The sequence below is a fragment of the Artemia franciscana genome, chromosome 21 (assembly GCF_032884065.1).
Source record: "Artemia franciscana chromosome 21, ASM3288406v1, whole genome shotgun sequence".
Lineage (NCBI taxonomy): Eukaryota > Metazoa > Arthropoda > Branchiopoda > Anostraca > Artemiidae > Artemia > Artemia franciscana.
In genome coordinates, this window is record NC_088883.1 from 21,103,519 (window position 1) to 21,117,517 (window position 13,999).

A 13,999-nucleotide genomic window follows, 5' to 3' on the forward strand; every position below is an offset into this window, starting at 1 on the left:
TCCGAGAAAGAGTAAACTTCTGAGTTGTCAGAAGTTTTTTGTTGATTTTGTAGCTTGTTAGTTTTCTTTTATTTTGTTATTTTTAATGCAAGTCTATGGTCTTCCAAAGTATTTATTGGTAAATATATAATAACTCACTGCAACACAAAGCCGCCTGAGGCCAACACAGCTACACACGCTCCTCCTCCAACCTAATCTGTTCAAGGACTCCCTCTTTACTCCCCCCCAGGAAGTTCCCATTTCCTTTAAATCTTTATTTATGACATCCTCCCAACCAAGACAAGGACAACCTGCTTTCCGTATAGCCCCATGCGGTTGGTCAAAAAGGACAATCTTTGGCAATCTGTCATCCTTCATCCGCAGAATGTGGCCTAGCCATCTCAACCTTTCTTTCATTATAGCACTAGAAAGCAGGATTGAATCACATTTTTCGTACAACCTACTATCTGAAATACGGTCAGTCAGCCGGGTACCCAGAACAATCCGTAGGCAATTTCTCTGGAATACATCTAGTAAATTTTCATCTGCTTTTCGGAGCGCCCATGCTTCAGAGCCATATTTGACCACTGTCATCACTGTAGCTTCCAATATTCTAATCTTGGTTTGCAGACTTATCTTTCTATTCTCCCAAACTTTTTTTTAACTGTGAAAAAACACCCTGAGCCTTAGCTATTCTACTTTTAACATCTTCACTGCTCCCACCGTCTTTACTGATAATTAAATATAAAAAAAACGAGTTTTTAAAAAATGAAAGTAAGGAGCGACATTAAAACTTAAAACGAACAGAAATTACTCCGTATATGAAAGGGGCTGTTCCCTCTTCAACACCCCATTCTTTACGCTAAAGTTTGACTCTTTCTCTCAACTCTACTTTTTAAAACAGTAAAAACTTTAGCGTAAAGATCTGGGCATTGAAGAAGGAACAGTCCCTTTCATATACGGGTTAGTTTCTGTTCGTTATAAGTTTTAATGTCGCTCCTTACTTTCAGTTAAAAAAACTTGTTTTTTTTTTTATTTAATTTCTGAACGTTTTTTAGTTAATCCTTGTTTTGATTTCGGTTCTCTGCAGATGAATAACTAAAGTGAAATTTGCATATTTATTTATTTGGCTAAATGGCTTTCCCATAGTTTTGATCGAATGATTATGAGAAAAAAGTAAGGGGGAAGAGGCCCAGTTGCCCTCCAGTTTTTGGGGTACTTAAAAAGGCAACTAGAACTTTTAGTTTTTTACGAACATTTTCATTAGTAAAAGATATATGTAACTTACGTAACAAACTTCTATATTCGTATGTTTTTATTGCGTATATGAGAGGGTTCACCCACTCGTCAATTCCTCGCTCTTTACACTAAAGCTTAAATTTAATCCCCTGAATCAGAAAGGCCGTAGAATAAATAGTTGAAATTACTAAAAATACTTTAGTGTAAAGAGTGAGGTATTAGCAGGAGGTGAACCCCTTATATGTGGAATATTTTCTGTTCGTTTTTAGTTTTAATGCTACTCCTTACTTTCAGTTGAAAAAACTTTTTCATTTTTTTTTTTAAATAATGCTAGAAAATGCTGCGCCCCCTTCATAGAAATGTTCTTCCCCATGATAAATTCCTCCATGGAAAGTTTACCCCATATAACACGCTCTTCTCAACTCCTCCTCCCAACCAAAAAATCCCCCTGAAAACGTCTCCACGCTTCCCAATAACCATTACTATATGCAAACACTGGTCAAAGCTTATAACTTGTAGCCCCCCCTCCCACGGGGACTGTGGGGGAGTAAGTCGTCCCCAAAGACATAGTTGTAAGGTTTTTCGACTATGCTGAATGAAATGGCAATCTCAGAATTTTCATCCGACGACTTTTGGAAAAACCTGAGCGTGGGAGGGGGCTTAGGTGCCCTCCAATGTTTTGGTCACTTAAAAAGGGCACTAGAAGTTTTCATTTCCGTTCGAATGAGCCCTCTCGCAAAATTTTAGGACCACTGGGTCGATACGATCACCCCTGAAAAAAAAACACGCATCCGTGATTTGTCTTCTTGCAAAAAATACAAAATTCCACATTTCTGTAGATAGGAGCTTGGAACTTGTACAGTAGGGTTCTCTGATACGCCGAATCTGATTGTGTGATTTTCGTTAAGATTCTATGACTTTTAGGGGCTGTTTCCCCCTATTTTGGAAAATAGGGCAAATTTTCTCAGGCTCGTAACTTTTGATGGGTAAAATTAAACTTGATGAAACTTATATATTTAAAATCAGCATTAAAATGCGATTCTTTTGATGTAACTATTTGTATCAAAATTTCGTTTTTTAGAGTTTTGATTACTATTGAGCCGGGTCACTCCTTACTACAGTTCGTTACCACGAACTGTTTTATACTACCAATGTAAGTGAAGCTGCCAACCTGATCAATCTTTTCGTTACCCAACGTCACCTTTTCATCTTCACTTATTCCTAGCCTTAGTGACTTAGTCTTCTTCACATTAATTTTCAAGCCTATTGTAGCACCCTGAACTCTCAAAACCTCTAAAAATTCATTCATTTTGCTCACACTTTCATCTAATATACTTAAATCATCAGCATAATCTAAGTCCAGGAAGGTTTTTCCTTTCCATTTGATTCCGTGGTCCCCAATTGCCTTTCCTGTGCTCCTTAAGACGAAGTCCATAAAAATGATCCACATAAAGGGGGATAGAACACAACCCTGCTAAACTCCTGATTTAATACGAAACCAGTTGCTAACCTCATTTCCTACCTTAACCGCAGCAGCATTATTCTCGTACATAGCACAAATCACTTCAATGTATTTTTCTAATATACCATATAACGATAAGACCTTTGTTAACGCTGTTCTATCAACAGAATCGAAAGCTTGCTCATAATCGATAAAACTGAGGACCAAAGGTGTTTGACAACGAAGGGACTTCTCAATTATTAACCTAAGAGTGAAAACTTGGTCGACACATCGTCTACCTTTTCTAAAACCGCACTGTTCTTCCCTTAAAACTGTGTCTACAGCATCTCTCTGTCTAAAAAGTATCATATTACTCAGTAATTTGCTACCTACAGAGACCAGACTAATACTTCCATAATTACGACACTCAATCTTGTCACCTATCTTGTACAGTGGTTTAATTAAGGTTTTCCTAAAATTATTAGGTACTTCCCCTTTTTCAAAAATCATGTTCTTAATCTTCAGTAGCTTATTTCTAACCTCAGAGCCGCCATATTTAAGAAACTCATTTATCACTCTATCAGTACCTGGAGCCTTATTATTGTTTAATCCTTTTAGTACTGTCGCTAATTCTTCCTCGCTAAACAAATCTTCCTTCACATCCAAGGTATCACAAATTTTTTCATTTTCATCTATATCTTTTCTTGCAACTGTATCTCGGTTTAGCAGATTCTCAAAATGTTCCACCCATCTTTCTTTAACCTCTTTAAGATGGTTAGTTTGGCTAAAGCTAACCAAAAGATGGTTAGTTTGGTCGCACACACACATATATATATATATATATATATATATATATATATATATATATATATATATATATATATATATATATATATAACTACAATTCTCTGTGATAAGTGATATATGAGTTATAGGGGTTATAGTTGAAGAAATAAGACTGGGAATTATTTATCAGATTGGAAAAAAAATGGATTTTTTGAAAAAAATTATTATCAATATTTGTAAACCAAAATGTTTAATCTGTTTTATTTGTATCTAAAAAGTAAGTTTTGCTCCTTTGCATTGGTACTTTTCAAAATGTTTTTTTTTCTATGTTTTATTTTTATCAAGTGGGAAACAAAACAATCACAACGTAATCTTTGCACCTTTGTTTTTTCTTTTTTTTTTTTTTTTTTTTTTTTTTTTTTTTTTTTTTTTTTTTTAATTTTTAATTTTCCCGATCAACATTTTCAATATTTTAAGGAACACAAATTGATTTATTCCGCGGAAAAGCTGCTATTAAAGAGCAAGAAGAAGAACAACCTCCAACACAAATATTGAGGCAAATTAAATTTGGTTTGAAATCTCACGTTGAGTGTGCTCGATTTTCACCAGATGGACAGTTCCTTGTGACGGGCTCTGTTGATGGTTTTATTGAAGTTTGGAATTTCACTACCGGAAAAATTCGAAAGGATCTGAAGTATCAAGCACAGGTAAGCAAAAGAAACTGCATTTGAGTGGGAGGCTGATGAGCTCCCTCTTTCTCTGATTTTGTCGAACGTTAGGAAACTTGGTGAACTGCCTCTCAATTCTGTTGGGCTGTGTAAACTGTAGAGAATGTGGAGACTATTTGATCGAAGTCCTTCTTCCCAAAACGTAAACTCATACTAATATTAATTTTATATTTTTGTAATGGCTATTAAAGACATATCTTTGATTTTTATTGTCCTTCCCATTTTCCGGCGGATTCTTAGGTCTTACGTCAAGGGGATTCTTAGGTCACATTTGTCTTAGTCTATATTTGTCTGCAGGGTTTTGGTATATTTTTGGTCTATATTGGGCTTATTCTATATTCGCCTGCTGTATTTGCCGCTTGGGACGCTTCTAGAAACTTTGAATCTCTGAGTTTTTTTTTAGTTTTTCATTGCATTCTAATGTGTTTTTTTTTTCTTTTCTGAGGTCAGTGGCAACAAAGGTGACGGATAATTTACCACAATCTTTCAAGAGCATAATTGAAATCTAAACCTTGCTTTAAATAGGGATAACAGAGGCATTCCTATAAACCCAATTTGAGATAATTTAATACTAAGGGAATCAAGTAATATTCTTCTTCAGTTTAAACCAACATCCTTTGAATGTATTAGTAAAAATTAGTTTATTAGAGAGGCAAAGTTAATCCCTAGGGACAGATTTATTGACCAATCTGATTTAGGGATATTCTTCCATTTGTTTTGACCTTTTTTTCAGCATGTCTTCTGTTTTGGTAGGCTTCACCTCCAAGTTTGTTCTTTTTTATTTTTTTTATTTTTGTTTTGTATGCTGAAAAAGGCTTGTCAGAGATCCTTGCCAAAATATCTGTTGTGTTTTTTTTAATTCTCGCTTCATTTGTTAAACTGGTCTAAAATCACCCTGGTCCTCTTGGTTGTCTTTTTATTTTCTTTTTTTTCTCAGGATTTTCAAATTTGAGGAGGGATTAAATCAAAAATTAGGCATATTATAGCAAATTGAATGACAAATTTCCTCACTGTAGGGGTGGGGATGACAAGGTCAAAAGCCATCATTTGGTTTTTATCTATCAAGGTGAGCTTCTTTTTTTTATTTATTATTACGAATAGCGGTAAGCATAAATGCTTGTCGCAAAAACACAAAATCATAATACTAATCTAAAGTAAATTGGCAACAAAACTAAACAGCAAAAACTTCTAAATAAAACGACATTACACAACAAAAGCGTCTAAATAAAAAGGCGTATTTACTAATGCACTCTTAAAATTTCGAACACTCTCTGCCTCGACAACCTCCAAAGGCAAACCATTCCATGGTCCGGCAACCCTACTAACAAAAGATAATTGACCAATTTTTTTCAGTGGTTTTGGGGGATATAATTTATAATCATGCTGACGAGTAGAGTGATAATGGCTAAATTTAAAAAATAAATTTGGATCAACATCATCCACTCCTTTAATTATACGAAACACATTTACAAGGTCATTGCGACGTCTACGAAACTTCAACGACGGGAGTTGAAGCCTAGAAAGTCTCTGCGGATAAGAAAGGCGCTGAAGGTATGGGACCAATCTAGTGGCCCTTCTCTGAACCTTTTCTATCCTATGCTCATCCGTTAGACTTAATGGAAACCAAACAGAAGTATTATACTCAAGAAGAGGGCGGACCATTGATTTGTATAGTAGTAAGAAATTACGAAGGTTAAACCTACTAAAGCTTCTCCTTATAGACGATAAACGATAATTCGCATTCCTTACAATTTCCGAAACATGCTATCAAATTTCAATTGGGTATCGAAGTAAACACCAAGGTCACGCACTATTTCGTTAGAAGGGTTTCGTATGCCAGACAGCTGATAAGTATGCACAGGTGGGAGTTTACGAGCATAGTGTAGAACAACACTCTTGAAGGGTTTATGAACATGGAATTAGATTCGCACCAATAAGTTATAGAGTCAAGATCCTCCTGTAAAAGTTGCACATCGTTTTGGTCTCGTACTGGTAGATAAAGTTTTACATCATCCGCGAACATCTTGACAGTAGAATGCTGAACAGAGGAAGGCAGATCATTAATAAATAAACAAAATAAAATTGGACCCAGGCAGCTATCCTGGGGGACTCCGCTTAAAACATCAATTGAGGATGACCTAGCTCCACCAATGACAACCTGCTGAGTTCGTCCGTTTAGATAATCAGCAATAAATGCAATTGTTTTTTTACCCAATTTATAAGCTGCACATTTTTTAAGAAGGGTGGGTATTGAGACTTTGTCGAATGCCTTCGAGAAGTCGATGTAAATGCAGTCAAAGGGTATAGCTAAATCGGCAAAACGTTGAAAATCCAAAGTAACCTCAAGAAGCTGAGTATTACAAGACCTATTTTTTCGGAAACCATGCTGAGCAGGATTCCAAAGATGATTTCCGTCAAAATACTTTTGAACGCGTGAAACAATCAACTTTTCCATCACTCGGCAAAAATAGACGTGATTGAAATTGGCCGATAGTTTTTAAAATCTGACCTGGAGCCACTTTTATGAAGCGGCTTTACCAAGGCCTTCTTCCACCCTGACGGACACAGTCCATGCGCCAAAGATAAGTTAAATATATAGGTAAGTGGTTCTGCAATTTCATGAGCAATTTGTCTTATCATTATGTTCGGGAAACTGTCTATATCCGGCGCTTTAGACGTATCCAATTTTATAAGAATAGTATAAACTTCAGTCAATGAGAAACCTGAATCATCAAATGGAACAAGAATGTCCGGCGACGCAATCGACTCTACTTGAGATGCAAAATTAGCTTCATTTGAATGAATTGGCTGTGTTTTAACAAAAACTGAAGAAAAAATTTGGTTAAAAATAAGAGCATTCTCAGAATCACTATCAATCTTTTGGTGTGTATCCGGATGTGTGAACGTAGATATAGATGGTGCAAGGTTAGGTTTATTCCTATTTACATATTTCCAAAATATTTTAGGTGATACGGTGCTTGAGTGAATAATACGCGACTCAAGCTCTTCACGATTAGCCCTAAGAAGCCGAGTGACCTTGTTTCTCGCTAGTGAATACGCATGCCATTCACCTGAATTCTCTTGCAACTGAGTATCCAAATGCTTTTGTCTGACTGCTTTACTATGTCGTGACTCAATATAAGACCGCCAAAGACTATTTTTTTCGCGTATTGCTTGGAGTATGTGTCTCGGAAGTTTAAGATTATTTCTGCGACCGGAAAAATTCCTCGCCAAAGGAACAAATTTATCCCTACATTCCCTCAACACTTTTTTTACAAAATCAAACGCGGTGTCTGGAGAAACATGATTATTTTTTAGTTCATACATGATATTAATAGACGAAATAAATTGTCGCATTGATTCATAATCGGCTTTAGCATAATCATGCCGATAAAACTCAAAACCTCTCTGTTGAGCATCAATATTCATGTAAATATCTAACACAACATGATCACTTTTACCTAAAGGCGGACGGAAATCTACACTCAAAATATCATCGATTGACTTGGTAATAACCAGATCTAAAATCGATGGAGTAGCATCATTCCTGGCTCGAGTTGGCCTAACAATATGTTGGTATAAGTACAGATAATCCAATCTATCTAAAAATTGCTGCTCATACGATGAAGTGGACAAACTCGTACTATGCGCACTCCAATCTATCAAAGGTAAATTGAAGTCACCTAGAATAAGGAACTTTGAACTACGACCAACAAGACGAGAAATACACGCTAGAATATTGGCATTATTAACTGGACTCGATAAATTCACAGTAGGACTACGATAAAAAGCTGCAATACACATGTAAGTACTATGATAAGTACTCAGACACTTCAACTTTTTTAGGGAGTCACTCTTCGATGCTCGCGTAGCTATTTGGGGTTTCACGAAAAGAGTTATTATTCACGAGGGTTAGTCCGTTTTTGCTACGTTTTATTTTCCAGTTAGTTTTGCCAGCGTCCAATTTCGATTTCAGCTCCTGTTTCAGGGCATCGTACTTCTTTTTTTCCAACAGTTCAATCGTAGTACGATCATGAGAGACTTTGAACAAGGGGTAAGTAGCTTTGATACTAACAGTCTCGGACATCAGAAAGAAACAAGCTGTATCACGTTCTACCGGTGTCTTAAACATCAACTTAATAGGCCTGATCTTACCAGGCGTATGTTTACCAAGTCTAACTGAGTAGCTACATTTCGCAGGACAAAGTACAAGTAGCTTGTCGTTGAAAAATTTGCAATCGGTCTCGTTTTGTTGTCTACGAGATGACAAAGTAGCGTCTTCAGCTAAACCAAATACAATCAGGTTTTTTTGTTTTTCCACAAAATCTGACACATAAAATGAACTTAAGTTCGAGCTACTGACACTAATTTCCTCGTCCTTTTTCACAAATTTTTCAGTTAGGTTTTTTTCCAAGCTCTGACACTTCACTCCTATTAGGTTCTCGGTAAAATACTGGACGTCGGAAAGTGTGCACTTATTTTTCAGGTCATTCTCGATTTCAGCTACTTTCCGTTGGATAGGCTCTAATAAAACGCAAAACTTATCCTCCATCGCCTTAAATGACGTTTAAATTTGACCCCTCAAAATATATTCAATGTCTGCAGATGTCAGCCCTTCGTTGATCGTGTTTTTCTTTTGTTTACATACGGGGCAGAACCAAAGTGACCCGAGCCTCCGAGTCATTTTTGTGAATAAGTTGTATTCCGGCTCTGTCATTTCCAAGCATACGATGCATACCCAGGATTCGCACGAGTCGCAAAGCAATGCAAAATCGTCATCTTGCAATTTGGAGTCACAACATTTGCACTCATCAACACCTTTTTTGGGCGAATGTCTTGGTCTTTTTTGGGCAACTGTGTTAGACGATCCTTTATTTTTCTCCATAACTCTATCGTTCTAATAGTGACAACAGTGCGCACGCGCTAATTTTGAAACCAAGCGTACACGTGGGCTAATTAAAACAAGGTCAAATAAAATAGTCCTTAAATAACAAGATTGACCTTAAAAATGCGAGTTAGGGTAATACACCACTCTATAGGGTCACTTATTAGAAAAGCAGGTAAGCAGATTGATACTTATTTCCTCTGATTTTTGAAGATTTTTGGATTACACTTAGATAAGACAAGAAAACAGCGTTGCCAATCAACAATTCTATTGCCAGTCTGTTGGGGTCGCAAGGGTTTGTTTTGTTTTATGACAAGGGCTTGGTTGTCTTTTAGTTACTTTTATATTTTTTCGCTTTTATCGATTTTCAAGAATGCTAAAATTCCAATTTCAGAGACTCCTTAAAAGCTTTTTAAGCGTGAGAGGCTGATACAGCATTCTAAAATTAGACTAAAATTAATTTTCGAGCCCCAGACCAATCTGAAAAAAATATAAAAGTTTGTATTGAGTTTAATTTTTTTATTTTGCTAATACGATAAGTCAGGCTAAAGACAGATTGAAATCAGTATCGTATAATATTTAGTATGTTTTTTTTTTTGGAATTTATGCCATATATTCTCTAAATAATGGATTTGATTTATACAGGTACTTTTTTGCAAATTTATTTTTATTCTATAAAAGCATTATTTATTTTATATTTAAAATAATATTTATTTATTTTATTTACTTTTCTATCAAAAAAGGGTTTCGAGTCCTTGTGGCGCTGGTTATTTGGCTTTGAAAGGATATCAGTCGTGTGAATCTGTAAGATTAGCCAGAGTTCACCCACCTCTAAATGGGTACCTGGAGAAATGTACGGGAAAACGCGAGAAGCGCCGGAGAGTTTTCCCCCAATCACGTATTGCACTCTTCGTCGGACACAGGGAATCAGGAGATTGATACCTGCGTGTCGCAGACCAGTGGTCAGCACGCGAAAATATTTTTGTGTCAAAAGTGTCAAACCTATTTCTAGCAAAAAGAATGCTTGTCCCCTTACTGCTAAAATCGGAAGCTGTGGTTTTTTATTTAATTTAAATTTTTCTGAAAACTCTGAAGATAAAAATGGAAACCCTAGGAATAAAAGAAATAGGAAATGTGGACGAATCAAATGTTAAGAGCGAAAAAATAAACCATAGAATAAAAATCGAAAATACATGATTGTAATGCAATTGTCGAAAGTTACGTGGCTTATAAAAAAAGTGCTCTAAATGTATATTTTTATTACTTTACATCGTATAATTAATATGTTTTTTAAAATCTTTACTTATGACAGTTGTGTCAGAAAACCAGGGAGGCAGCTCCCCCCTCTGCCTGCGCTTAGAGTAGCCACTGACATATGATGAGATTGTTTATTCATAAGTGCATAAAAAATAGCCATAAAAACATAATGACCATTAAAACATAATAACAATAACGGAAAATAAAACTCCCAACTTGGGTTCCGTCCTGTCCAGGGATGTGGCACTTCTTTCTAATGAAGGTTCTTGTCTTGAGCAGTGGAAGGACCACTTCTGTTCGCTCCTCAACAATACTAGACCATCTATGCCTCCTAATAACAGTCCCTGCCAACCTTGCAGTCAAAGAACTGAAGCAGATGCTCCTCCAGACGAGCCTTTCAGCCCCTCAGAAATCGGACTGGCAGTAAAAAGGCTCAAGAATAATGAAGCTGCTGGTATCTGCGGCTTAAGCTCAGAGCTGCTAAAATACGGTGGTCCTCAGGGTGTTTCTCCACACCCTGTTCTCTACAATCTGGCAAATGGAGATAATTCGCGGGGATTGGCGGAAGGGTGTCGACATCCCCTTATGGAAGAGGAAAGACTCAAGAAGTGACTACTCCAACTAAGGGGAAACTTCCCTACTGTCTGTCCCTGGCAAACTGTTTTCAATGATCCTCTTCCCCCCCCCCCTCCTCTGCCTAGGTCTAGAATAGCCACTGAAATATGATGAGATGGTTTATTCATAAGTGCATCAAAAATGCCCAAGAAATTAATTTCATTTTATATTCAGACCATAGGGTGTCTACCTAAGACCTGTGTTAGACTAACAATCTGTTTTGCGGTCTATGACAGTAACTTCTGTGCATGGCAATCTTTCGCCAGACCCAGTGGTGACCACAAAACAAACTACTAACACAAAAGATTGCTAAATTTCTATTTTCTGGCTGTTTTTCAGCTATTTTTTTTCTATTTTAGGACAACTTTATGATGATGGAGGAGGCAGTACTTTGTCTTGCATTTAGTCGGGATTCAGAAATGCTCGCTTCTGGAGGTCAGGATGGAAAGGTATTAACATATATTCTTGTCATTTGTCACTAACATGTAATTCCCTTTTTCATTTTATATTTAATATATATTAACATTTATTTTTAATTAAATGCATAATTACAAATATTAAAGCATGAAACTTTGCAAGTTTCAATATAGAATGGATCCATCTCTTCTGCTTTCTTGCAAAAAGTTGTTTAAAACCAGAGTCTTTAGAAATTTCTTCTAATCTCCTCCCTCACTTCTAATCAATAAGATTCCTGGACTTCAGTCTGCCAATTGGCCTTTTTAATCATTTTCTTGGTGTGATTTGGTTCCAATACGGGCCATGTCCTAGTTTTTCACTTGCAGGAATAGTAGTAAGCAATGTCTTTGGTACCAAATTTTTCTTCTCGAGCCTCGAAGAAATGAAAAAAGTTTGTTGAAAAATCCTTTGACTTTCCTCCCTGTTAATTTTTTTTGTTATATTAAATGTTTAAAATTTCTTAAGTACAGATTTTGATCGTAAGACGCAAATGATTTATTTGCGGTAATAATAAATTATGATTAATTAATAATTATTATTAATAAATAGTTAATAATTAATAAAAAAAATTTAATTGGTGGGTATCCATAACTTCCAACCAATCAGTAACCTTCAGATCCGAAAATAGTCGTATGACGCAATGCAATGGGCACATGAAACTATAGGAAATATGCAATTAAGATTTGCAATCATCCCTTTGATAACTGAGGACTTTGTTATACTAACATGAGATCGATTTAATATAAAATCGCGCTTGTGTTTTGTCAATAATGCTCTCCATAATCTCCTAACAAATTTGGTTGTCCTTATTCATCTACCCCCTGATTGACTCCCTCATTCTGCCTCCACTAAATTCTCCATTTATACCACAATGAAATTTTCCATATAAAGAGAACGAAGGTTTTCTTCCTCCCTCAATATGATTGAAATTTCAATAAGTAAATCCACTCCCCATCCTTTCTTTCTTTCACACCCTGTTGGGTAAAATATTCTACTAATTTCTTTAAAATTGAACTGTTTTTTATTTGACAGCTTAATGGGATCGACGCTTTGTTTTTAATTAGTGAAAAATCAATTAAAATTATTTCTTGTCGTTTTTTTTTCTGTGGACTTAGGTCCACGCAAAGTGAATTTAGCTCTCTTAGAGCGTATGAGGATAGTCTTTTTGACATAATTATTATCTTAAATAGCTTTTAAGAAGCAAATCTGGCCAAATCCATTTTTGCTTCTTTTTTTTATCCTGCTGTCATAAGAATTTGATGCAGGAACTAGAGTCGGTCCAAAAACGGGCAACCAGGATCATCCTAGGTAATAGAAATATTTCCTGTAACAACGCCCTAGCAACCCTTGAACTCCAAATTCTTGAACTTCCTTTGGGTGACCTTGTTCTGAGGTTTGGCAAAATGCTGCTGTCTAGCCCTGCTCACCGTGACATTTTACTCCCAGAAACCCTGATAGTCAGCCGTACGAGACAGAAAGTAAAACTTTTGCCTGTGTGTGCTCGGACAAACCGCTACCAGAACTCTTTCGTCCCTTTTTTACGTCAATAGAAAATAGTGCATAATAACATGTTTTGTATTTCAACGTCAAATGAGTCATTTGAGCTACAATTTTTGTTTTAAATAAACCTTTCTCTCTCTCTCTTTATTACAACCCTAAACTTTGTAAGTGTTAATACAAAAAGTATAAGTGCAGGAAAATTTATTACCAAAAAAAGTTGCCCTTCATGCGTGGCCGTATCCAGGATTATTTTTCAGGGGGTGTTTTACGCAAGGATTTTTCGGGGGGGGGGTCTACACAAAATAAAACTCAAGAATCGCATAATCCTATTGGAATATAGTTGAAAACTTGCCTCGTGAATTTATTATTTTACTTCATATCAGTTTTTGCTTTGGAATTTGGTTTAGCTTTTGAAGTAATTTTTCTTTTAACTACCAACTAGTACATCAATTGTATTTTTATTGGGTTTTCCTTCGATTAACTAGTACCAAGGCTACCTCTTTTTTGACGAAGCCAAGTGGAATTTTAATACCATTAACTCAATGGTATAATCTACTATAGTTTGTAGTGCAACCCAGTGGTTCTAATACTTTTCGGGTCAACCAGCCTTCCCCCTCCCCCACTTTGTTCGACCCCAGAAGTGAGCCCCCCTAATAAATTAATTGTAATAGTCATGTTTAGAGTACCAAAAAGCTAAAAAAGAAAACAAACATAACCTAATTTTGATATTTACTTTACAAATGTCTTTTAAACTAAAATATTTTTTTTTTTCCAGACAGTTTGGTGAAGTGAGGACAGATATTTGATAAAGCTTTTCTCAATTTTTTGCTGACATCTAGTCTTCCACGGTATTTAGGCTTCATTGATGCTAGGGCCGAAAATCCTTGGTGAACAAGTTACAAGTTGTATTGTAACTTGGGCCACACTGTATTTTTGGGAGCCCAATCCAAAAGGATTAGGGTTTGACGGTTGAATAGCCCTCCGGAGGGGCGCTCCGGATGTTTCTTATGGGATGTTTAAAACTGTTTTTAGGGTTGCTAAAACTGCGACCCTATAGTATCGTGTTTTTTCAGTTTTACGAGGAATTCAGTATTTTATATTTAATGTTTAGTG

At 36.1% G+C, this 13,999-nt stretch overlaps 1 protein-coding gene across 1 annotated transcript in view; it reads left to right on the forward strand.

Moving 5' to 3' along the window:
• LOC136040924 (WD40 repeat-containing protein SMU1-like) overlaps window positions 1-13,999 on the forward strand; it is a 56,979-nt gene that overhangs the window by 25,100 nt on the left and 17,880 nt on the right. Inside the window, exons 5-6 of the mRNA XM_065725343.1 lie at window positions 3,923-4,152; window positions 11,290-11,379. Of these exons, the coding sequence (XP_065581415.1) occupies window positions 3,923-4,152; window positions 11,290-11,379 (320 nt within the window). The remainder of the gene's footprint in view (window positions 1-3,922; window positions 4,153-11,289; window positions 11,380-13,999) is intronic.